General features: G+C 40.7%; 1 protein-coding gene across 1 annotated transcript in view; it reads right to left on the minus strand.

Annotated features, from left to right (window-relative positions):
* The window catches only part of sgcd (sarcoglycan, delta (dystrophin-associated glycoprotein)), a 200,995-nt gene that overhangs the window by 137,791 nt on the left and 39,409 nt on the right, over window positions 1-23,795 (minus strand). Inside the window, exon 2 of the mRNA XM_047378662.1 lies at window positions 21,834-22,019. Within this exon, the coding sequence (XP_047234618.1) occupies window positions 21,834-22,019 (186 nt within the window). The remainder of the gene's footprint in view (window positions 1-21,833; window positions 22,020-23,795) is intronic.

Raw genomic sequence — 23,795 nt, forward strand, 5'->3', positions numbered from 1 at the left:
ATCAGGGGAACAGCACTAGGCTGGTTTAAATCTTATTTGTCTGACAGATTCCAGTTTGTTCATGTAAATGATAAATCATCTTTAAACTCCAGGGTTAATTGTGGAGTACCACAGGGTTCAGTACTTGGGCCAATTCTCTTTACTATATATGCTTCCAATTGGAAAAATTATCACTGTTACGCTGATGACACTCAGCTTTACTTATCCATGAATCCTGATGAGCCCAACCAGTTAGATAGACTACAAGCATGTCTAGAAGACATAAAAACTTGGATGACTTTAAATTATCTGCTTCTAAATTCAGACAAATTCTTTAACAAAGAAACTGCTTAGTCAATCACTTAACCTGGATGGCATTAAATTGACCTCTTATAATAAAGTAAAAAACCTTGGTGTTATTTTTGACCAGGACATGTCATTTAAATCCCATATTAAACAGGTTTCTAGGATTTCCTTCTTTCACCTCCGGAACATTGCCAAAATTAGAAATATCCTGTCCAGGAGAGATGCTGAAAAACTAGTCCATGCATTTGTTACTTCAAGGCTGGACTATTGTAATTCTTTACTATCTGGATGTCCACAAAATGCAGTTAAAAGCCTTCAGCTGATTCAAAATGCTGCAGCAAGAGTTCTGATGAAAATTAAAAAGAGAGACCATATTTCTCCTATTTTAGCTTCCCTTCATTGGCTCCCTGTTAAGTCCAGAATAGAATTTAAAATTCTCCTCCTCACATATAAAGCCCTTAATGATCTAGCTCCATCATACATCAGAGATCTGATTGGTCCATATGTTGTCTTCTTCCCTCCCTTTTGGATGGAGTAAGGGGGAGTCAGGTTTAGCCTAAACCGACTCAGTTATGGTTGAGGTGCAAACACACCCTCCATTTCTGCTACCTGTATGACCCCTTCTTTTTTCCAATGTTTATGGTCAATTTGAAAGAGAGGTATCCCAGTCATTGTGGTTTTTAGTATAACAATGGCCATCAGTGGGCTCTAGACAAACTGTCTACTTTTAAGACTAGGCTTAAAACTTTCCTTTTTGATAAAGCTTATAGTTAGAGTGACTTAGGCTATCCTGAGCTATCTCTGTAGTCATGCTGCTATAGGCTTAGGCTGCTGGAGGACATAATGACCACTTTCAACCTCTGCGCTACATTCTCACACTACTCTCCAATTTTGCATTATTTGCTGTTATTTCAGCTTTTAACTTTATGTTCTCTCTCTTTTCTCTTCCTAGAAGCTACACCAGGCCTGACTCTGTGTCTACCTGTGACACCTTTCTGGAGAGGGGCATCGTCCAAGCTTCTGCTGTCAACAACTTAATGCTCACCCTCTACGATGATCCACATGGCCCTGTATTACAGTGTTTAACCCTTTCTCTCTCCTAGACATGGCAATTGACTGAGCTTTTACTGTGACTAACTCTGTGCTCTCTTTCTAACCTTGAAAACTGGCTCAGAGTTTATCTGTTCTTTCTTTCTAGGTGAAACGACTAAAGGAGCTACATCCATTAACATTTACTTTTCCTTCCCATAGAAAGGACTCCTGGATCAGTGCTTCTTTGTTCTCTTTGTGTCTCTGCTCTGTTCTCTCTAACCAACAGTCAGTCGTGGCAGATGGCCGCTCACACTGAGCCTGGTTCTGGTTCTGCTGGAGGTTTCTTCCTGTTAAAAGGGATGTTTTCCTCTCCACTGTCGCTACATGCATGCTCAGTATGAGGGATTGCTGCAAAGTCAACACCAGTGACTGTCCACTGTCTCTACATGCTCATCCAGGAGGAGTGAATGCTGCAAGTCACTGACTGGATGCAATCTGCTGGGTTTCCTTAGATAGAAAAACGTTTTATCCAATTTGAATAAGTAACTGAATCTGACTGCACTGTTCAATGGTTACGATTAATTGGAATGTATGTACCTGACTTTGTGGAGTGCCTTGAGACGACATGTGTTGTGAATTGGCGCTATATAAATAAATTGAATTGAATTGAATCAGGCGTGTTAAAGCAGGGAAACATCTAAAACAAGCAGGACACTGGGCCTCACGGACCAACGTTGGACACCCTTGCTTTAGATCATCCTGTTGGATAACCCAACTGCGCTTGAAATCGAGATCAAAAACAGTTGGCCAGAGATTCTCCTTCAGGATCTTAGGCTCCAAGCAGAACTGATGGTTCCATCAGTTGTGGAAAGTACCTCAAGAAGCAAAGCAGACCCATTTTGGCTCTAAGATAGCATCTAAAGGTTTCCGGGTAGACTAGGTGACCCCCACACTTCATATGTATAACCCTGGAGTTACGGGTTACCAATGCAAAGCTGTAAGAAGTCCAGCCAACCTAAAGTAAAGGAGGAATTACAAAAACACTTCATTCACACTGATTTTAAGGAAATTTCTCAGTGTTTCAATGCTTTCTACTTTTACTTATCACTACAGAGGTGCCAATAAATGTGAAGGGTGCTGTATAACCAAATTAGCCTAGCTGGTGTCTTGTCACAACCGACAAAAACTGGTTTATGCTTTTCTTGCAGTAGTTTAGATTATTGCAACGGTGTTATAAATCACTGCTCTGACAATCTGTTTTTTAAGTATAGCTTTTTTAAATCCGATTTGATCTAAAAGGTCCTGAATGATTGATATAACCACCTTAAATAGAGCTGGTGGAAACACGTGAAAGGCTGAGAACATCCAAATGCCTCCGTGTGAAACACTTTAAATCAAAAGCACGGCAAAGATGAGAAAGTGAGAAGAAAATAAAGAGATGGAGACACTAGCACAGCATGGTAGGTTTCTGAGCAGAAAAAAACTGATGCAGAACTTTTCATCTAGAATATCTGTTTCCCTGAGTCTGGACAGTCCAACGTTTTGTCATTGATTGAGACGGGTCGGTTGGCTCTGACAGTACCCCCCCCAGTCAAGCACAAAAGCGGCACACCCGGTGTCGCTCGGCAGGACATAACAGCAGCCTGGCTAGTCGATGTTAACATTGATCCAAACTGCCAGTTAGAAGACAGTCAGCGTTTATCTGCATCAGACAGAATCATGACCCGGACAGGAGCCCATCAGACAGAGATGTGAATCCTCTAGACTCTGCCATTCTCACTCCGTTCACATCACCGTCACTGTAGCTTTTAAAGCATGCCAAACATGAAGAAGTGGGAATTAGAGCTTGTTTTGCAGAAGACGCTGCAGGAAACCAGCCTTGTGGAAGCTCTGAGACCAAACAGATCTATTACGCCCCACAACAAAAGCTCAGAACTAGAAGAGGCTGCACAGAGATCTAGGGTTTGTGGTACCTCCATGCAGACAGATGTCCTGAGTAGACCTTTCAATTCCTGAAACTTTAAACTAAGTCCCCGGAAATACTGAATAATCCAGTGGGAAAGCTTTATTTTTGGTCTTACCTCCAGCTGTCTGCAGTGTCATAGTTTTAAAAGCACTGAAGCACGAAACAGCTGAAAATACAGTCTTTGACAGTCATGTTCCGGCCACAGACTTTCATGCATTTTATAAGCACCATAATTGAAACCAGCACAAAGTAGTGTGTACATGAAATTGAAGAATGCTTTAGAAGTCCCCTGGTTGGTAAACAGAGTCCTCATGTGTGTAATTTAATCTCAGAATAAATGCAACTTCTCTGTGAAGGTTTTTTAGAGAGCTTTGAAGAACATCTGGGAACTGTTCAATGGATCTGAAAAGGTAAAGAGTCTGGTACAACTGCAAACCTACAAAAACATGGTGGCCCACCTTCACTGACAGGACAGGAGAGGAGGGCATTAATCAGAGAAGCAGTCAAGAGGCCCATGGAAACTCTGGAGGAGCTGCAGAAATCCACAGCTCAGGAGAGAGTATCTATCAACAGGAAAATTATTAGCCATGCACTCCACAAATCTAGCTTTTATGAAAGAGTTGCTGGAAGGACGAAAGCATTGTAGCGTTTCTAGCGTGAAAGGAAATGTACATCTGGTCTGATGGGAGCAAAATGAAAACTTTTTGGCCTACATACAATACACTGTGTGTGAAGGAAAACTAACACTGCACACACTATTACCCATGGTAACATGTAGCAATAGCACAATTATGCTGTGAGGTTGCTTTCCTTCAGCAGGGATAGGGAGGGTAGTCAGTGTTGATGGGAAGATGGATTAGGGAAAACCTACAAGCTGCAGAAGACTTGAGACCGGGGCTGAGGTTCACCTTCCAGCAGGAAGGTAGAAAGGAGTGGTTAAGATCTATGTATTTTCATGTGTTGGAATGGTCTAGTCAAAGTCCAGTCCTAACTCTATCTGACAATCTGGCTGGATGTGAAACTAGAGTGAAAAGAACAATGTGTAAAAGTTTCAGTCTCCTGACATGAAAAAGCTGGTAAAGACAAATCCTAAAAGACTTGCAAGTGTATCTGCAGCGAAAGGTTGTTCTACAAAATATTGACCCTGAGGGGCTGAATACAAATGCCAGCCACACTTGAAAAACATAATTGAAAAACTTGTTTCCTTTTTTCCATTTCTGAAATACTGTGTTGATCTAACATAATGCAACAGTTGAAGCAACATGTTGATGCAACATAAAACATGAAAAAAGGGTATGAATACTTTGTAAAACTCTGTTTTCTCAAGCCAATGAGGAATTAGGGGTCTCACTTTCTGGATTTCTTAGTTTGAAGAGGATCTGGGGGGATTTCTTAAGTCTTACATTCCTATTTGTTCCCCTCTCTGAAATCAAAAACATTTTCTTTCGCCAGTTTTTATTTATTTTTTATTTGGAAGATTAGCTAATATTTAGAAAATAGCAAGTAAAACAAAGGCTCTTTAAACAGAAAACAGCCTGCCTCTGACTGAAATAAGTGTGCTGAAGCAAATAGTTTCTTGGCAAAGTAAAGGACCAAATGTCCTCTTGTAGAAGTTAACTGAGAGCGCTGGTGTTTTGAGTTGGTTGATCTCAGACTAATAAGCCTCACATCATTTGATCTTTAGTACCAGCCAACTAATGACTCATTAGCAGAAGATCTGTGGTTTTCATAAGTGAGTTTTGTAAATTATCTCAGTCTTTATCACTTGATGGAGAAATGAGGACATTAGAGACAGATGGCCCTTTGTTTGCTTCCTGACAGGTAAATTGCATCTTGTGCTTTCTTAGTTTAGTGATGCCATTTCTTTTATCTCTAATTTATCCACATCGCGCTCTGTGTTTTACAGCACAGCAGCAACATCATTGCCGAATCATCAGCCTAAATTGAATGCATCCAACATGAACTGTTTGGTGAACTTTGTAATTTTGTTGTAAACATGTTGGTGGTTTGCAGCCTAAATATAAACAGAACGTAGATCAAACCAATTTGCTGTGACCTTCATGTTTTTGTTGCTTGTCTTCAGGCATAAACTGAGGGGCTTATGAGCCGAGGCTCCATTCTGGGACACATCTGAACACCATTTTTCATGCTTTTACGTTCTAAATAATTCGAAAAATATGTTTTAGTAGTTGGCTGCACGGTGGTGCAGTTGGTAGCACTGTTGCCTTGCAGCAAGAAAGTCCTGGGTTCAACTCACGGCCGGGGGAGTTGTTCTCCATGTTCTCCCTGTGAATCCGTGGGTTCTCTCCGGGTACTCCGGCTTCCTCACACAGTCCAAAAACATGCCTGTTTGGTTTATTGGTCTCTATAAGTTGCCCTTAGGTGTGTAAATGAGTGTGTGCATGGTTGTTTGCGTGTTGCCCTGCGATGGACTGGCGATCTGTCCAGGGTGTTCCCCGCCTCCTGCCCATAGACTGCTGGAGGTAGGCACCAGCTTCCTCATGACCCACTATGGAAGAAGCGGTAGAAAATGACTGACTGACTGTTTTAGAAATTAAAGCTGCAGTAGGTAGGTCTGAGAAAATCATGGACTCAGCCATGAAAATTTGAACAAGCACATGTTTCAGGTCCCTCCCCCTTGCTCTCAGCTGTGCTACAGTCCTCCCTCCACAGCGGAGCCTGCCGTTTTCCTGTAATGTTAGGTTGTTTCTCTGCCATTTGCAGAACACCGGTAATCTTGAACAACGGTTCGCACTGTGCAGGGGAGGGGTTGATGTGCATGACTGACATTCCTCCTGGCTCTGACTTCTTGTTTTTGACCGGGAGCGGTGTATTTCTGCAAATGGCATTAGGACCACTGAAAGGGAGCAGAGGAGTTGGATTTTTTCACTGGCAAACTGTCTCATATTCTACTGTCAGGACATAATGACAGTTTTAACAAATACATTTTGACAAAAGTTCCCTACTGCAGCTTTAAGGTAACAGTAGGTTACCTTGTGGGTCTTATGCAGGATGCACTGGAAAGTACTATTAGATCATGTTTAAAAGTGCTGACTCTGCACATTTGGCATGCACATGTTGGGAAGGTGTTTGCTTGACCCAGGCCTACTAGAGAAAATGTGTTTATCCAACAACTGGGTGGAAATGTGTTGCTGTTAAAAAAAGCCTGTTATGGTGTGAAAAGAATAAAACTTCTTGCAGCATTAAAACATGCTCTCACCTTTTTTTTACGATATAATTTGCTTTTAGGATTTGCTGTACTTAGACTTTTTAGCTTTATTTCTTGCAAGAACAATAATAATGTTCAACCTCTGAGGTATTAAAAAAGAAAATATTAAAATTACTTATTAATGTATCTAATTACCAAGATGAAGTAGTAATTGAGGTCACTGATTTCGTGATGTAACGCGGCAGCATAGTAGCTAACAAAGCAAAATGTATTCACTAATTCATATAAACAGCTTTTCTGCAACATGAACTGAGTTTGTCTTGAGTTGAAGTTGTAAACTGCTGTAGCGGAGGCAGTCTGAAGTACCTTAAGCTAAAACCTGCAGGATTTTTGGCATGCACATGTTTTTGCTTGGCCCACCTCTACAACATGAGCAGATAAGGAGCATTATTGCTGCACTGTTCCAGGATGAAATGTAAGAGAAAGGTCCTTACCAAACGTTCTGATACAAGTATTCCATCTCTAGGGTTCCTTTCCTGTTCCTAGTAGTGGAATACATCTGAGAGGCAGTGTTGTGGCACTCGAGACATGGTCTTGGTTTCAAAACAGGTGTAGGGACAAGTCTAGGTCTTGTCTCAGTCTCTGACATGCTGGACCATGTGGTCCATAGGCCGCAGCCTCATCGTCCTTTTTACTGCAGCTTAGTGTGAAAACCCCTAGATGCATTCAAATGCAACCTATATGCTGCTACCTGTCTGCCTATGACCTGAGGAGGAGCAGCTGAGGGATGAGAAAACAAGAGAAACATTTTCCAGAGCAAGCAAACAGAGGTTTTTGTTCTGCGAGTACAGAAAGAACGGATGCTAAGCGAGTTAAGTCCTCCATCTTCACTTACTCTGCCTGCAGCTAATGCCAGGTCAGCTCACGTTTAGCTGGATGTATGCGCTCCTACGAGTTGTTTGGTTTGTATGTTCAACTTGTTACCAGCTTTTCAGATTTGTGGGATACTTACATATAAGTTTGGGTTCTGGTGCAGCAGTGAGACCAATTAGTCAGGGGTCCTGTTAGCTGTTAGATTGTTAATGACCTGCAAGAGGCAGAACATTAAAATTGTCTTCCATTGGCTTGGTCTTGAACTGGCCTCCCTCAAAGTTTCAGTCTTAAATTGGGTTGCAGGTGGTTTGGACTACAATCCCACTGAGGGGTTGTATTCTAATCAACAGAACATCAGAACAGCCGTAGAAACAGTAGGGATCGCTTTGACTCCCTCCGGAACATCTGACTGGCGAAAAACAGGTTTTAAAACATAGATAAAATGCTGTGAAAATCAAGGTATTTTAATTATTTTAAAGAAGAATGCTTTAAAGTTTATTGACATTCAAGACCTCACACCATTAATTACTCTGATCCAAACATTTTTCAATGTTTGAAGAAAACTGGGCTAAATAGTCTTGATGGCCCAAAAATGAGGCACCACTATCTACCAGTTCACCCCTGTCTAATAATTAGACTGATCAAGGAGAAAATATCATGTAACATTTTGGAGCATAAAAAAGTAGTACTTTTGAAACCTCCGTTGATCCATGAAAGTTTAATGATTGAAAATGTATTTTTTTGCACCTCCTGCAAAGACAGATGTGTTTTTGGAGCAAAGGAATACAAATTATCTGACAAACTTTCAACCTTTATTATAAAACCACTACAAACCACAGAGAAAAAAAAATGAAGTTTTCTTCTCAGCACTTTTCAAGCAACACTTTAGACATGTTCTGATTTATTTTATTGACACATAAATTGACAATTGAGTCTGTCTTTGCTTCATGCTGAGTTGAAGCAAGACTCCAGAATAAAGGATACAGACCGCATGTTGGAATACAGGACACATTTGGAAAAAAAAAAAAAAAAGATTTAAATATGCAAATAAAAGTATTTCTGTAAGAAAATAATTAAAGCTCATTTAATACGGGTAATTCTATTTTATATGTTTCCTGCAGCATTTATTTCCAAATTTAAACTTAAGGATGGTTTGATATTGCAGCTCGCAGTCAGCAAAGGCACAATATTTGTAGATTTTTACATATTTAATTTGTCATTTTATCTTCTGAGCATTACAACAGGACAAACAAAGTTAAATGGTTTCAGTAGGACGGCACGTTTCAGTAACATTCCTGTTCACCACCGGCGTTTTTGTGTTTAATCTCTTCATGTTCTGTAATTACGCATTAGGTTGCATGTCTTGGAGCGAGCTAATTTTCCCATTAGGGGCTATAACAGCCTGAAGTTTAGCTTTATTAGTTGTCCTTTGAGCGCTGAATTTATGAATTTAGCCGACTCTGCCTCAAACATAATTAGTGTCCTCAGCTGTAACTTCATTTTACAGTTAGAAAGTGCAGCCCGGGCTTATTGTCTCTCTCTCTGGTTCCTTCCATTCAAATAAAACTAGATTACGTAACATAGGAAAACACCCGGCAAAGGTCCATAGCTGAAGTTATATTTTTTCGCTTTAAACTGCTGGTCTTATTTTTGTTCTTCAACCCCTTGGTTGAACCAATACCTTCAGTCCTATCAACAGTCAGCAGTAGTTCCTACTTTAGGAATTTCTTGGACCTGATCAAACATCTGATTTATTGTATTCTGATTGAAAAACTAGTGCGTTTTTTAAGGAGAGGCTCAATAAACATGAGAAATCTGATTTATAATTCAGTTTATGATGCAGTTTTAGAAATAAACTTACTATTGCACCTCTTAAGTAAATACCTTCACAAGCAGAGTAAAAACTTTCAACCTATGATTGAATACCTTCACTAGGCATACAACTGGAAACAAATACAGACAAGACATGGAAATACTATTATCAGAAACATCTTCATCACGGTTAACTGCCTGGTTACTCGTCTCTGACTTCTCCTTATTCTTCCGTATTTTACATGAGGGAAACACAATGGGGATGCAGGGAAGGCAGACTGCAATCAAAATGGAAATTACTGCCCTTTCTCCTGTGAGCACTGCCAACAATCGGCAGCAAACCCATAGTTTTTTACCTACTGAAACTCCTCGTATGTTTTATGACTGAGCTGCTGTCTGAAAACAGAACCAACTTTGTGTTTATTTCCCATTGTACCACCTGTACATGACAGTACTCCCTCTATAGAAACAGCTCCAGATGGACGTCTTCAACCAAACAATCATCTCAGGATGCTTAACTCAGCCAGATCAATAGAAGCAGGAAGCCCCTTCTAGCACCAGGTTTACAAGACAAACTAATGCAAATTATTAAAATCATTCTAATGACGTTTGATGGCACAACTACTCAGAAATGAGTTTGTTTTCCATGACTGCATTTCACATCTCGAAGACACTCATGCATGAAACTGACATGCTAGTTTCATCAAGACAAAATTGCTGGAGTTATACACGTTTTTGAGAAATCCCATGCTACAATATTATTGGTGTCTCAGTAATACTCTAAAACAAAGAGCAAAGCAAAAACCACACATTTACACCTGGTACAGGCTGTACCAGTGGCTCAAAGTGATGATTACTTCCAAGGACCTTGTGTTTATAATGAAGGCTATTTTTAAAGTGAACAAGGGAGACATAACTATGGGCACAAGAAAAACACCACAAAGTAGCAGTTTGCTTCTAGGACACCTCAAGCAGTCTCACCCACAGGTTAAATTAAAAATCCTATTATTTTTCAGGCTGACTGATGACTCTCCACTGCACTGCATAGGCCAAAATCACTGCCATAAACCAGCTCAACAAGCATCACAGCTCTTTATACAACAGGCCAAATTTAGCTCGGCACTCGATGTGCTGGGGTGCAAATCTGAGAGCTGGATGTGTTTTACCCCCTAGTCAAAAAAATGGCTGATACTAGGAGCATGCAAGTATCTTAGCAGCTCACAAGTCATGACAGAAATACATAATATCGCACAAACGTTCGCAGAACCTACAGGTTACTTTCCTGAAACCTAGAGAGCTCTTTCCCTGTGCCTATCTGTTTCTTTCCCAAAACTCACAAGCTAGGTTCCCTGAGCCAACATGTTACTTCTGAAACTGACAGGTTACTTTTTAGGAACCAAATCCTTTGCTTTACTTGAGCCATTACCAGTTTACTGAAACATGCTGGTTACTTTCCCAGAACTAACTGGCCCTAAGACAACTCAGTACTTCTGCAACTCACATGTCACTTTCCCAGTACTTATAAGTTGCTATTCCAAGTTACATTCCTGAAACTTGAGCTACTTTACCTGAGCTTACATGTTTGTTTTCTGGATCTTAAAGGTTGGTTTGTTAAAAACTAAAGATTACTTTTCCAGAAGATAGTTTCCAAAACATACAGGCCATTTTTCCTGAGCTAACATGTTACTTCTCAAAATCAAAGATCACTTTCTCAGAACTTAGAGGTTACTTGCTCACATGGTTCCTTGTTAACTTTCATGTTTCTTTACATGTTCCTTTGCTGTCCTCAAATTTGCAGGCTATTTTCCCTGAGCTAACGTAACTTCCAGAACTCAGTTAAGGTCTTTTGCATCTCACAGAATACTCACCCTATGCCTACATGTCACTTTACTAGAACATGCTGGTTATTTTCTCAGAATTTGCACGTTACTCTACCAGAACTTACAGGGTAGCTTTCCTGAGCCAGCATGTTATTTCTGGAACCCCAGGATATTCTTCTAGAAATTATAGATCCACCTTCTTTGAACTTACTGGCTACTTTCCTGGAGCCTACAGAATATTTTACTGGAACATACAGGTTGCTTCCTCGAGTCAACAAGTCACTTATGGAGGCTACAAGTTGTTTTCCCGGAATGGGCTTTACTTTTCTAAAACCTACAGGTTACTATCAGGGACTAGGCTTTATTGTGACAGAATTTGTAACTTGCTACTTTACTTGTAGCTTTCTGAAACTTTCTGGGTCGTTTCCCAGAACTTACAGGTTACTTTTCAAGAATTTACAGGTTACTGGCAAGTACCAAAGAGTACTTGAAAAGCTCCAAAAAGTACATGAAAGTAGCCTGTGCCCATTAATTTCCAGCAAAGTAACCTTTCGGGTCAAGAAGTCCCCAGCATGTAGCCTGTAAGTTACAGGAAAGTGACCTGAATAGTACATAATGTCAGACCAAAAAACTTTACCTTTGTGTAGTTTGTTAGGCTACAGACGCTTCTGTTGTTACAGGAATATATATAAAACTTTTCTGAACTTGCCCTTTGTGAAAACATCTGTAGTCTGAACCTCAGCTGCAGAGAGTTTGCAGAAACATCTACAGATCAGAGGAATGTTAACAGCTCCATATCAGGAGCTCATAGCAACACCGTGTTCATTAGGCAGAAATTAAGCCAAATGTGGCTGAACAATATAGCTCCAAAGACGGCGGGAATTTCTCAGTATTTTCACCAAACTTAAGTTTTATAAGCAGAATTATGTCAAAAAGGAAAAAAAAAACAACAATATTACTCATCAAGCAGCACATTTTTGTGTATTTGTTAGTTACATTTGATTTTTTTTTTTAAATGCTCTGGAAGGAACAGTGAAATGAAAAACATGAACTATACGTGACAATGATGACAAGTCAATGTCATTGGTGGCCTTAATAAGCTTTTATGTGGAAACGTGCCTTCCAAAGCCACCAAACATGAAAACAAAACATCCATCTGGGAGATTTTGCGGGGCTGGTGTTTTGCCGAAGAGGGAAAGGTTTAGCTGCACCTCACGGTCTACACAGATTCAAGAAGGCAGAAGGTTTTTGCATCAACGGCTCAGTGTGATGTTGTTGCAAAAGCTTCATCCTGGAGGATTCAAGTCTTTCTCCAAAAAGCAGTGACCTGTACCACGCAATCCACCTCACTTAGCTTTAGGCGCAGCCTCCAGCTTGGATGAAAATGGAACAAAAAAAACCCATTTGATGTTATTTATTTTATAAATTCTTCTTTACTTTGATTGCCTATGTGTGTGTTGTAATAAAGTGATTTGCTGTATCAAGGTAATCAGATTGGCTTCTTTAAAAAAGGCTACAGATGTACTCTAAAATGTGCAATGAATTGAAACTAAATTTGAACTCCAGAAAGAGTGGGATGTATTTTACTTATTCCTTTTTAATATGATACCCCTAAATAAAATTCACAGCAACAAATTGCCTTAACAAGTCACCTACCTAATTAGTACACAGAGTCCACCTGGGTGTAATTTATTCTCAGTATGAATCAAGTGGTTCTGTGATGGCCTCAGAGGTTTGTTAGAGAACATCAATCAAGACATGGCCGTTCACCTAAACCGACAGGCTGCAAAAAAAAAGCATTATTTAGAGAAGATACCAATGGTAACTCTGGAGGAGCTGCAGAGCTCAGGTAAGAGAATCTATTGTCAGGACAGCTATTAGTCATGCACAAATCGAGCCTTACTGAAGTGGCAAGAAGAAAGTCTTTGTTTGCCACATGCTCTGTAGAGGACACAGCAAGCATGTGAAGAAGTGGATCTGGTCAAATGAGACCAGAACAGATCCTTTTGATTGAGGTTGCAAAACCCTCTGTGTGGTGGAAAACTAACCCCCTGAGCACACTGTTGTCATGATGAAACATGGTGGTGGCTGCATAATGCTGTGGGGATGTTTTTCCTTAGCAGGGAATGAGGAGTGACTTAGAGCTGATGGAAAGATGGATGAAGACACAAACAGGACAGGGTAGGACCTAAAGAGCTTTAAGCCTGGGATGAAAATTCTGAAGTGAACTTACTATCGAGGAGAATAGACAAAGGTTTGCAGAGTTATAGCTTGTGTTGGTCTATCACAAAAAGTCCCAATAAACATTCTTGTTTAAGGTTATAATTTGACAAAATGCGGAAAAGTTCAAGGTGTAGGAATATTTACTCGGTTCTGTGTCTGAAGACTGCATAGAAAAGACCGTCATACTTCAGTTTGAGCCCATTTAGCTGCATGTGGGCCAGGGCAACCTGCCCTGAATGATGGAGCAATAAATCCTAAATCCTAATCAAAAATGTCAGGACATTTGTCTGTGACCTGAATCTTCAGACAGGGCTGCTCATGCAACAGCACGGTTGCAACAGGTCTTTCAACCATGAAAACTACAGCCGAAAGTCTGAAGTGATGATCGATCAGAAATGAAGGGATATAAAGTAAGCAACTCAAGACATAAAATCCAGTTAGGACACAGGGCTGAACCTTTATATCCAGCAAAGATCTTAAACCTTCAAACCAAATGCAGAAAATACCACTTGTAGTGTAGTTTGCAAAGGTAAAAATAACTTCCAGTCATTAAACAGACTCGGTTTACAGCTTCAGAATGTCAGAGCCTCCAGTCCATCTGATTTTCTGGCTGAAGTGTTTCTGTTTTCTCTCTAAACCATCAATGCCACCCGGTGTAGACCGGCCACACCTGCATCTCTGTTTTCAATGCAAAAACAATGTAGCATGTTTCTCCATCTGGTGATCAGTCACCATGCTTTGGGGATACCAAAGAGTAATGAAAGCAGCTTATTTAGAACATTTGCTTGCAAGTCACAGCCCAACAACACTCACCAACAGCAGAGAGCTGAGGTAGTCATACCTGTGGTGCTGCTTGCCTAAATGTTGAACACAGCACACTAAATGAAAGCTCCCTGCACCAAATGGTGGGGTGCAGCATCCTATGGCTCATTTTAAATGGATTTAAATCCACCTACACTTTGTCGGACATCTTGTGCTGTCCACCGATTGCCAGCATTAATTATTCATACTCATCTCTGTAATTGCAGTTTATGTGAATATTTCATCCCTTCACGGCTCTGCCACCTCCATCCAAGATATTTCTCCACTTCCTGTACACTCAGGTTTAAAAAACAGTTAATATATGCAGCAGACTTATTAATTATGGATTTCTACACATGTTGTATTACTTATGGATACCTTTTATCAATGCTGCTTCAAAGATAACCCCTTCTGAGCAGCTCTTAAAATGAACCTATACAAGGAAACTGCTCTGCTGAGTGTATTACCCTAAAATAGCTTTGGCGACACAGGTTTAACTTTCTTGGCTTTCGTGGGCTTTGTATTTCAAGGTCAATGCCTCCATTCAGAACAGGAAAGTTGTTTTCTGCAATCAAATTTATTCGGTTTTTAAATGACAGCAGTGGATCTAAGTTTAGTTTGTTTAGCAAAGTAATTTACCAGTAGCATAGCAGGTGCTGTTCATCTAAAAGCAGAACATTTTCATAACAAACTGACACTATTTTGGGAGATGGTTTTGGGAATTATATCTATATAAATGTGTTATTTTCATAAAATAATTTAGTAGTTTTCCTTTAAGGCTCAAGAAGTTGCAGGTAAAAACTTGGGTAGCTAACTGTAGCTCCAAGGTTAAATGCCTTTACTGTTACTTTAACTCATGCACAAAAGGCGTAGTGGTTTGGAAAAATCCAGAGCAGGTAACAAATTGCGCTAAATAAGTATAGTATGTAAAAGATAAACAATAAGTGTTTGATATTTTAAGCCATGCTAACTTCTTTTTGTTTAGCCTAAACATTGCCATCACCACTTTTGTCTTGGGTAGTCATAGTGTTATGTATTTTTACCCGAGTTCAGCTTCCTAAGTGCTTGCTTCTTTACTTTCACACTTTTTAAAATATATTTCTTGATTATGGACATTAAATTTAATCAAACCATAATGGTCTACCAGCCCAAACACTATTTAAAAATAATGGTTTAATTGTAAAAGCAGAAGGCTATGCAGATATGCATGCACCCTGCGTGAGCTCGACTTGCAAACGAAAGGAAAGAAACTCAGATAGACGGTGCTTCTTCTAACTTTGTCTGAGACCTCTGTATGTGCAAGTTTAGCCGAACAAACAGATGTGCAGATGTTGCCTCTTAAATCACGCAAGTGGAGTTTTGGACAAGAATCACTGTGAATGAAATGAAGATTTTATTATAAAGTGGCTTAAAAGACGTTTGAAGGTGATCGTAGAGTTGAAAGAAACAGGAAAAAACAGAAACGCAGCTTAGAGAACAGTAAATCCAATTTATCAGCTGGCACAGACCAGACTGTGAAAACTACAACTTGACTTACTAAAATATTCTAATTGACACACAAAGTGATCTGTTAACATTGTAGAAGTGTAGAAATGACCATGAACTAGTCAATATTGGGGCACAGACATGAATTATTCAGTTTTAATCTGTGCAAAGTGAATTAAGAATTAGTTTTTGTGAAGCGTAAACTTGGTAAGCACAGTTTCTGTAGAGCCACAAAAAGAACAGTTCTGGTCTGAAATAGGAAAATGAAACATGTGACTGGATTAAAGGATGTGCTCGCTCTCACTGAGACGTCACGTGGATGGGGTAGAAGAAGAAGTAGAAATCTTTCTTCCTTTGCTTCAACTTTATTTTTTTTTCTCCTTTTAAATCTACCAGATTTCTTAGTCTATAAATCCATCAAGCAGACACATTAAAAACATTTAAAAGACTGACTGGAGCTCTATGTCACAACACACAGCTCAGCGTCTGAGAAAGTCTGTCCTGATTTATGTAGATCTCATATTAAAGCCGCGTTGTGAAGCGGGCCTCATGTATTATTCACATCAACAACCATGTGAGCGTGCTCCTGTGTGCTGTACGTGTGTGCTGCCTCTGCTTTACTGACTCACTTACCGCGTGCTGGAGTGAAACGAGCAGAAAGACAATGTGTGCAGCTGATAGGGTGAAAACAAATGAGGAAGGTGGGGTATAGTAAAAATGAAGGAGCACAGCAGGGAGGAGAGGAAGACGGTCTGACTCAGTTGCAATTCATCTCAGAAAGCTTTGGAAAGACAGCAGCTCTGCAGGCACTGATAGATTTTAAGTGTTTTACATGTTTTCTGAAGCCTGAAGTCTTTTGGGCACAAAAATGCACATGCTGCAATTTATACAATAAAATCTTGTCTCAACTGGATTAAGGCAGTCGTGATTTAATTAGTTTTGTTTACTGTCTATTTATTAAATGAGCTATATTCCTGTTAATTTGTAGTACATTTGGTTTATATTTGCAAGTAAAACCGCTTTCGCTTTGTTGTTGGTTTTTATGTTTGAGGACGAGAATGATTAATGAGCTTTGTGAAAGCAAAGAGCTTGGTTCTGTACGTTTCATAAATTTGCTCCCGGTGTCAATATAGATTTAATGTCAGAGGGAAACACAAAGGTGGGTGTTTCTTGACAGTCTAAGATGAAACTAAAAGGCAGATTTGTTCAGGACAAAATTTTAATAAAATCAATAAATGCATCCAGATCAAGTAAAGCAAAGCTATAAAAGGTGCAGAGAGGCACATTCACAAAGCTTTTAGGCCCTTTAAATATGTGCAAACCAGACTTTGCACATCTGTAGCTATCAAAGTTCAGATCTGCTTCTTAAACACCTTTTGCCCGAATTTAATGGAGGTGTTGGCAGAAGCGTAGTAGAAAATCTGCCCATAAATAAATTAGTGCCAGAGAAAATAGTTTTATGTTAAGAAAAACCAGCATGTAGATCGCACAAAATGAATCGAGTCCACAGAGACCTTCAGTGCACACAGCCAGCACCCCTCAACAGAAACAAAAGAATATTTTTAAGAAATAAAAATATATCCATACTTATTACATGTAGCCACTGAATATTTGTGTATTATATTAAATAGCTTTACAATCCAATGTTTTAAACTTAAATGAATGCTTTTCATTCCTAATTAAATCAGTTACACTAATTAATCATTTTACAGTGGTGCATAAAACCATCGTTATAGTTTATTTATTTAGAAATACCCACTGTCAGATGCTGTTTTAAAGAGGTGCCTTATCAGGTCAAGACCTGAAGCTCTCTGAGAAGAAAAAGCACTTCTGCACCATTTGTGCTTGCTGAATAAAAGACAAAAGCGTAATTAGGTGCAGATTTCTCACATCTGCTGGACTTCATGGGTACGCATGTGTACATTTACGTATTGTGTGGGCAAGGCAGATCAAAGCTGGTGAAAAATTGTGAAACTATTTTAAGGAATCAGTTTGAATCATAAAATAAACAATGGGTTACCATTTCTTTCAGCCATGTTTATCAGACCTGTAACATCTCTGCACCTGTACTGCACCTAGACAATTATTAAATTGCATATGCAATTTAATGCAATTATTAAATGACGTCAAAAAGCAAATTGTAATACTGCTTAAATGTCTTTTTTTTATCTTCATACAGACAACAAAATGCATAATCAGACAAGATTATTAAAAGCAGAAGTTAAATGCCATTAATTTGTTTATATATCAAACAGTTTATAAAGTTACTGTTTTTTGCCATCTTAAATGCAATAACAGCATGTCATATTCCTAAGAATCTGTGTGATATCTACATACCTAAGCTGATCTGTCTTCTTTTGTAGTTTATAAACAACACTAACCAGAATTGAGCACTATTTTGTAATCCACTGGTAAAATAGGTACATAATTACCTGAAACATTCACGTACCTAATGTAACTTACTTTCTTTCCCTCTTTGTAAAAGCATTTCAGCAAGTGGGAGCACTAAAGCAATACTGAAAAAGAGACACCCCTGAATAGAACCCTGTGGAGCTCCACATCATAATTTTTTTCCTCTACTGATTCAAAGTCATTGTTCTCTAACAAAGTGAGCATCGTCACTGAAAGCCATAGAACACTATATAAAGCTATATACTATATATAATACTATATAAGCTAAATATAAAACATGTCTGGAAATAACTAAGTACCCCCAATGATCCATATTGTTCTCAGTGGTTGTTTTCTGGCAGACTTCATTGTTGGAAATTTGTCCCACTTTCTTTGCAACATTGCTTTAGTTCATTGAGGTTTGAAGACATTTGTTTCCAAATGGCCCTCTGAAGGACTCGCAACAACATTTCAATGAAAGTCTGGACTTTGACTAGGCCATTGCAACACCTTCATGCCTTTCTCTTTCTGTCATTATGTTGTAGCTTTGCTGATGTGTTTTTTTTTAATATATTCGTATTTTACATTTATTTATTGAGAGCAAAGTGGAACCAAAGTCAAATTCCTTGTTGAATAAACTTGTTGAATGAAGCTGATTCTGATTGCCCTGTTGATGACCCAGTTAGGGCCTCTCTCTTCAGCTCAATGAGGTCCCCAGAAAAGCCCAAATATGATAACACACACCTTTACTGAGTGCTCCAGACCAGCACACTGCCAAAACCCCTGCTTTTCATAGATTTTTTCACACTGATGACAATCAATTAAGAGATACTTTTAAATCCTATGGAAGAAAACAAGGGTGTACTTAGTTTTCTTTATTATTTATTTTTTTAGGTACATGTTTAATAAATTATAACTGGAATCTGTTGTGAATTTCCAAGACAGCTGCTAACCTCAGATCAGCACTCAACATCTAATTAATCATCCCAGAAGATATAATTAACCCGACTTACATATTCAGTGCTCGTGGTTTCATGTCATGTGGAATCATCAGAGAATGTAGCCTTCATCATAAACTGTAAGCCTTTCTATTCCCCCCGTGAGTTCGTTTCGTTCATCCTGGTCGGTGTTTACATCCCGCCGCAAGCTAACGTGCAGGTCGCACAGCGCATGCTCGCCGACCAGATACTGAGTGTGGAGCGGACCAACCCGGACTCCTTAGTAATCGTCGTTGGCGACTTTAACAAAGGTAATCTGACCCACGAACTTCCCAAATACAGACAGTTTATAAAATGTCCGACCAGAGAGGACAACATTCTGGATCACTGTTACACCACCATCAGAGACGCTTATCACGCCGTCCCACGTGCTGCACTGGGCCAATCCGACCACATCATGGTCCACCTGATTCCTGCATACAGGCAGAAACTAAAGCTCTGCAAACCTGTTGTGAGGACGACAAGGAAGTGGAGCAGTGAGGCTGTGGAGAATCTCCAGGCGTGTTTAGGCTGTACAGACTGGGATGTGTTCAGGACTACTACCAACAGTCTGGACGAGTACACAGAGGCTGTGACTTCCTACATCAGCTTCTGTGAGGACAGCTGTGTACCATCATGCACCAGGGTGAGTTACAACAACGACAAACCCTGGTTCACAGCTAAACTCAGAAGGTTAAGACTGGATAAGGAAGAGGCCTTCAGGAGTGGGGACAAAGACATATACAGAGAGGCCAAGTACAAGTTTGGCAAGGCAGTGAAAGAGGCCAAACGACTGTACTCTGAGAAGCTCCAAATCCAGTTCTCAGCCAACGACTCTGCGTCTGTCTGGAAAGGGCTCAAGCAAATCACCAACTACAAGCCGAAAGCCCCCCACTCCATCAACGACCGACGCCTCGCCAACGACCTGAACGAGTTCTACTGCCGCTTTGAAAGACAAAGGGACAGTCCTGCAACCATCCCCCACGACGCCCCCCAACAGCTGCAGCCACAATCCACCACCCCCACCTCCCCAACCTCAAGAGGGGCCTTGGCACCTCCAACCCCCACCAGCCCCCTACCCACGCCGAGGACGGCTCTTTCCATCCAGGAGAGGGACGTCAACAAACTCTTCAGGAGACAGAACCCCCGGAAAGCTGCTGGTCCGGATTCTGTCTCACCAGCCAGCCTGAAGCACTGCGCTGATCAGCTGTCTCCAGTCTTCACAGACATTTTTAACACCTCACTGGAGACATGTCATGTGCCAGCCTGCTTCAAGTCCTCCACCATCGTCCCTGTTCCCAAGAAGCCAAGGACCACAGGGCTTAATGACTTCAGACCCGTCGCCCTGACCTCTGTGGTGATGAAGTCCTTTGAGCGCCTTGTGCTCTCACACCTAAAAGACATCACCGACCCCCTCCTGGACCCCCTGCAGTTTGCCTACAGAGCCAACAGGTCTGTAGATGATGCAGTCAACCTAGCCCTTCACTTCATCCTCCGGCACCTGGACTCCACAGGAACCTATGCCAGGATCCTGTTTGTGGATTTCAGCTCTGCCTTCAACACCATCGTCCCAGCTCTGCTCCAGGAGAAGCTCTCCCAGCTGAGTGTGCCCGACTCTACCTGCAGGTGGATCACTGACTTCCTGTCTGACAGGAAGCAGCGCGTGAGGCTGGGGAAGCACGTCTCTGACTCCCTGACCATCAGCACCGGTTCCCCCCAAGGCTGTGTTCTCTCTCCTCTGCTCTTCTCCCTGTACACCAACAGCTGCACCTCCAGTCACCAGTCTGTCAAGCTTCTGAAGTTTGCGGACGACACCACCCTGATCGGACTCATCTCTGATGGTGACGAGTCCGCGTACAGATGGGAAGTGGACCATCTGTTGGACTGGTGCAGCCAGAACAACCTTGAGCTCAACGCTCTAAAGACAGTGGAGATGGTTGTGAACTTCAGGCAGAACCCAGCCCCACCTGCCCCCATCACCCTCTGTGACTCCACAATTGACACTGTGGAATCTTTCCGCTTCCTGGGAACCATCATCTCCCAGGATCTCAAGTGGGAGCCAAACATCAGCTCCCTCATCAAGAAAGCCCAGCAGAGGATGTTCTTCCTGCGGCAGCTGAAGAAATTCAACCTGCCAAAGACTATGATGGTGCACTTCTACACAGCCATCATTGAGTCCATCCTCACCTCCTCCATCACCATCTGGTACGCCGCTGCTACAGCCAAGGATAAGGGCAGGCTGCAGCGTGTCATTCGGTCTGCTGAGAAGGTGATTGGCTGCAGTCTACTGTCGCTCCAGGAACTGTACACCTCCAGGACCCTGAAGCGGGCAGAGAAGATTCTGGCTGATCCCTCCCACCCCGGTCACAGACTCTTTGAGACTCTCCCCTCTGGCAGGAGGCTGCGGTCCATCCGGACCAAAACCTCACGCCACAAGAACAGTTTTTTCCCATCTGCCACCAGCCTGGTTAACAAAGCCCGGAAACCACCCTGACATTCCCCCTTTCCCCCACACCCCCCCTTTTTTTGCTGACAGGACACTTGTAACCTGTAACTCTATGCGTTACATTAACGCTCAGCTTGGACTCCTGCTTACTTGCACAATGATCACCTGCACTGTTGTATTGCTCTTGCATCTTATACTGCTCTATATTTACTCTCACTCACTTAAAACTGTGCACTTATATTTATATTATATTGTAGATATGTTTATACTGTTTAATTTGTATTGTATTGCACCGACTACGCCAAAACAAATTCCTTGTATGTCCAAAAACGTACTTGGCAATAAAGCTTTTCTGATTCTGATTCTGATTCTGAAATGGACTAATGCGTGTAGTGTTGTCACGTGTACGTGGAGCAGCAGCAGTGACTTTAAAGGACCTCCAATGATAAAGGTATATAATGTATGAAACTACACAAAACAGGCAACAGATCAAATTAAAAAGAAGAACAGAACAGAGTTTTCAGCAGCAGAAACTATAGCAAACATGACTTACGATGGTGAAGTTCATGACTTTGAGGATCCAGATAGTTAGTGCCAGGTTGATCAGGATCAGGATCAATAGCAGCAGGACGAAAAAGTAAAGGCAGCGTTTCCTCCAGCCGTATATTCCCACTTTGTACACTTGTGGTTTCTCTGAACTCTGGACATTGTTCCTATGAGAGCACTGTTCCTGGGTCATCTGAGGAGAGACAGAGATTGATGAATGATTATGGATAGAAGAACATGCCACCCTTGGTGCTGATAATCAGTGTCAGGGTTTGTCTTCGGGCTTATTTGACATAGGTTTGGGCTGACAGGTTTGTTTTACTTATATTACAGTAACTGGACAATGTTGCGCTTGGAAAACGCATTTGGTCGCTTAAATTCTGTCTTGAACACGGCAATCGAATTACGTGAAACCATAGTTCAAATAACAGAAGGAGAAAGGATTGTTTGACCCTCTTGGACATCCCCTTGCTTTGGAAAACAGGTAAAAAGCATAAAACAAACCCATACAAAATTTACATTTATTATGAACATACACTAAATTTGAGACATGCTGTTCCTTAAACCTTTCCCCACTGCTCTATCAATTTTCTGCCTGATAGACCTTTCATGCAGACGGTAGTATCCCAGCAGGCCAGTCGAGTCTAATCTGGCAACAAATATTCACGCAGGATGAAAAATCAATGATTGTTGCATTTAGGAACAAAACAATTATTATTTGCAATTGACTGCATTCTGTTTATCTTCCCATAGAAAGTACTGCTGGCCCAGCACTCCTGTGTTTAACTGGATTACGTTTATGCCAGAGATATTGTTGCCATTGACTTTGCATAATCTTTATTTTTCCTTTCTTATAGACAGCACTTGTGGCCATATGCTTCTATGTATGTCATCATTTTATTGATGCCTTTACCAGTTTACCTTTTTGTCTTCAATAGATTTGATTTTTTTCTGTTGTTTAGTTGGTGATATTTTATTATGCAAAGCACTTTGGTCAACTGTGGTTGTTTTAGATGTGTTATTGTACATATAAATACATTTGACTGGAATTGACCTAGAAAGCATCACTGGCTCAGCATTTCCGAATAAAAGCTGTGCCACTTCCCAGAATGAAACCACCGATGAAGCTGTTGCTGCCAATAACCTTTTGTATTATTGTTTTCTTTATTTCCATAGAAAGTAATCCTGGTTCAGTACTTTTATATTGACTTTTTTTTATTCCTGGCAGCGGTCAATGACAAAGCTATTGCTGCAATTAATCATGGACACTGTCATTCTTTCCGTAGAAAGTACTCCTTGCTCAGCATTTTCCTGTTTAGTTGTGTCTTGCTCCTGAATGAATACTTGACTGAGATATTGCTGCCATTTATTATGCATAATAAAATAGCAGAATTAATTTCAATGGCAATACATTATTCTCATAGAAAGTACTCAGGGCTCATTGTGTTATTCATCGGGATTTGTGGATAAGGGTCAGCTATTTGAGTCCGTTTAGCTCCATAAGGTTTCATTGGAGACGATTATCATGCGATTCACATCATAGCAATATTATTTAATCTATATAGGTAGATATTATGAAAGATGCCTGCCTGTCTATCCTGGACAACAGATTGACTGTCTTCTTAACTGACACTGTATAACCCTACATGAAGCCACCACTGCATTAATGATTTTTCTACTTGCATGCAGTGAATGCAAGAGCACGAAAGGATTCACACAGACGCATCCTGCAGATCTTCTGTAGAAACGGATAATAGAAAGTGCAACTATAACCATTCCCCTCACATACTCACACTCCGGTCCTCTCCGCTGAGCCAATGGTCAGCCGCTCAATTTTGGCACTATGACAGACAGTTTAGTAAGCAATCGCATTGACTGATTACCCAATAAGTGGTCTATAACTCTATTTTAACCCCTCCGGCCCACTGATGTGCTGATAGCAGCGATTAATGATGATTCTAATTGTATG

This window comes from Girardinichthys multiradiatus, chromosome 11, assembly GCF_021462225.1.
Source record: "Girardinichthys multiradiatus isolate DD_20200921_A chromosome 11, DD_fGirMul_XY1, whole genome shotgun sequence".
Lineage (NCBI taxonomy): Eukaryota > Metazoa > Chordata > Actinopteri > Cyprinodontiformes > Goodeidae > Girardinichthys > Girardinichthys multiradiatus.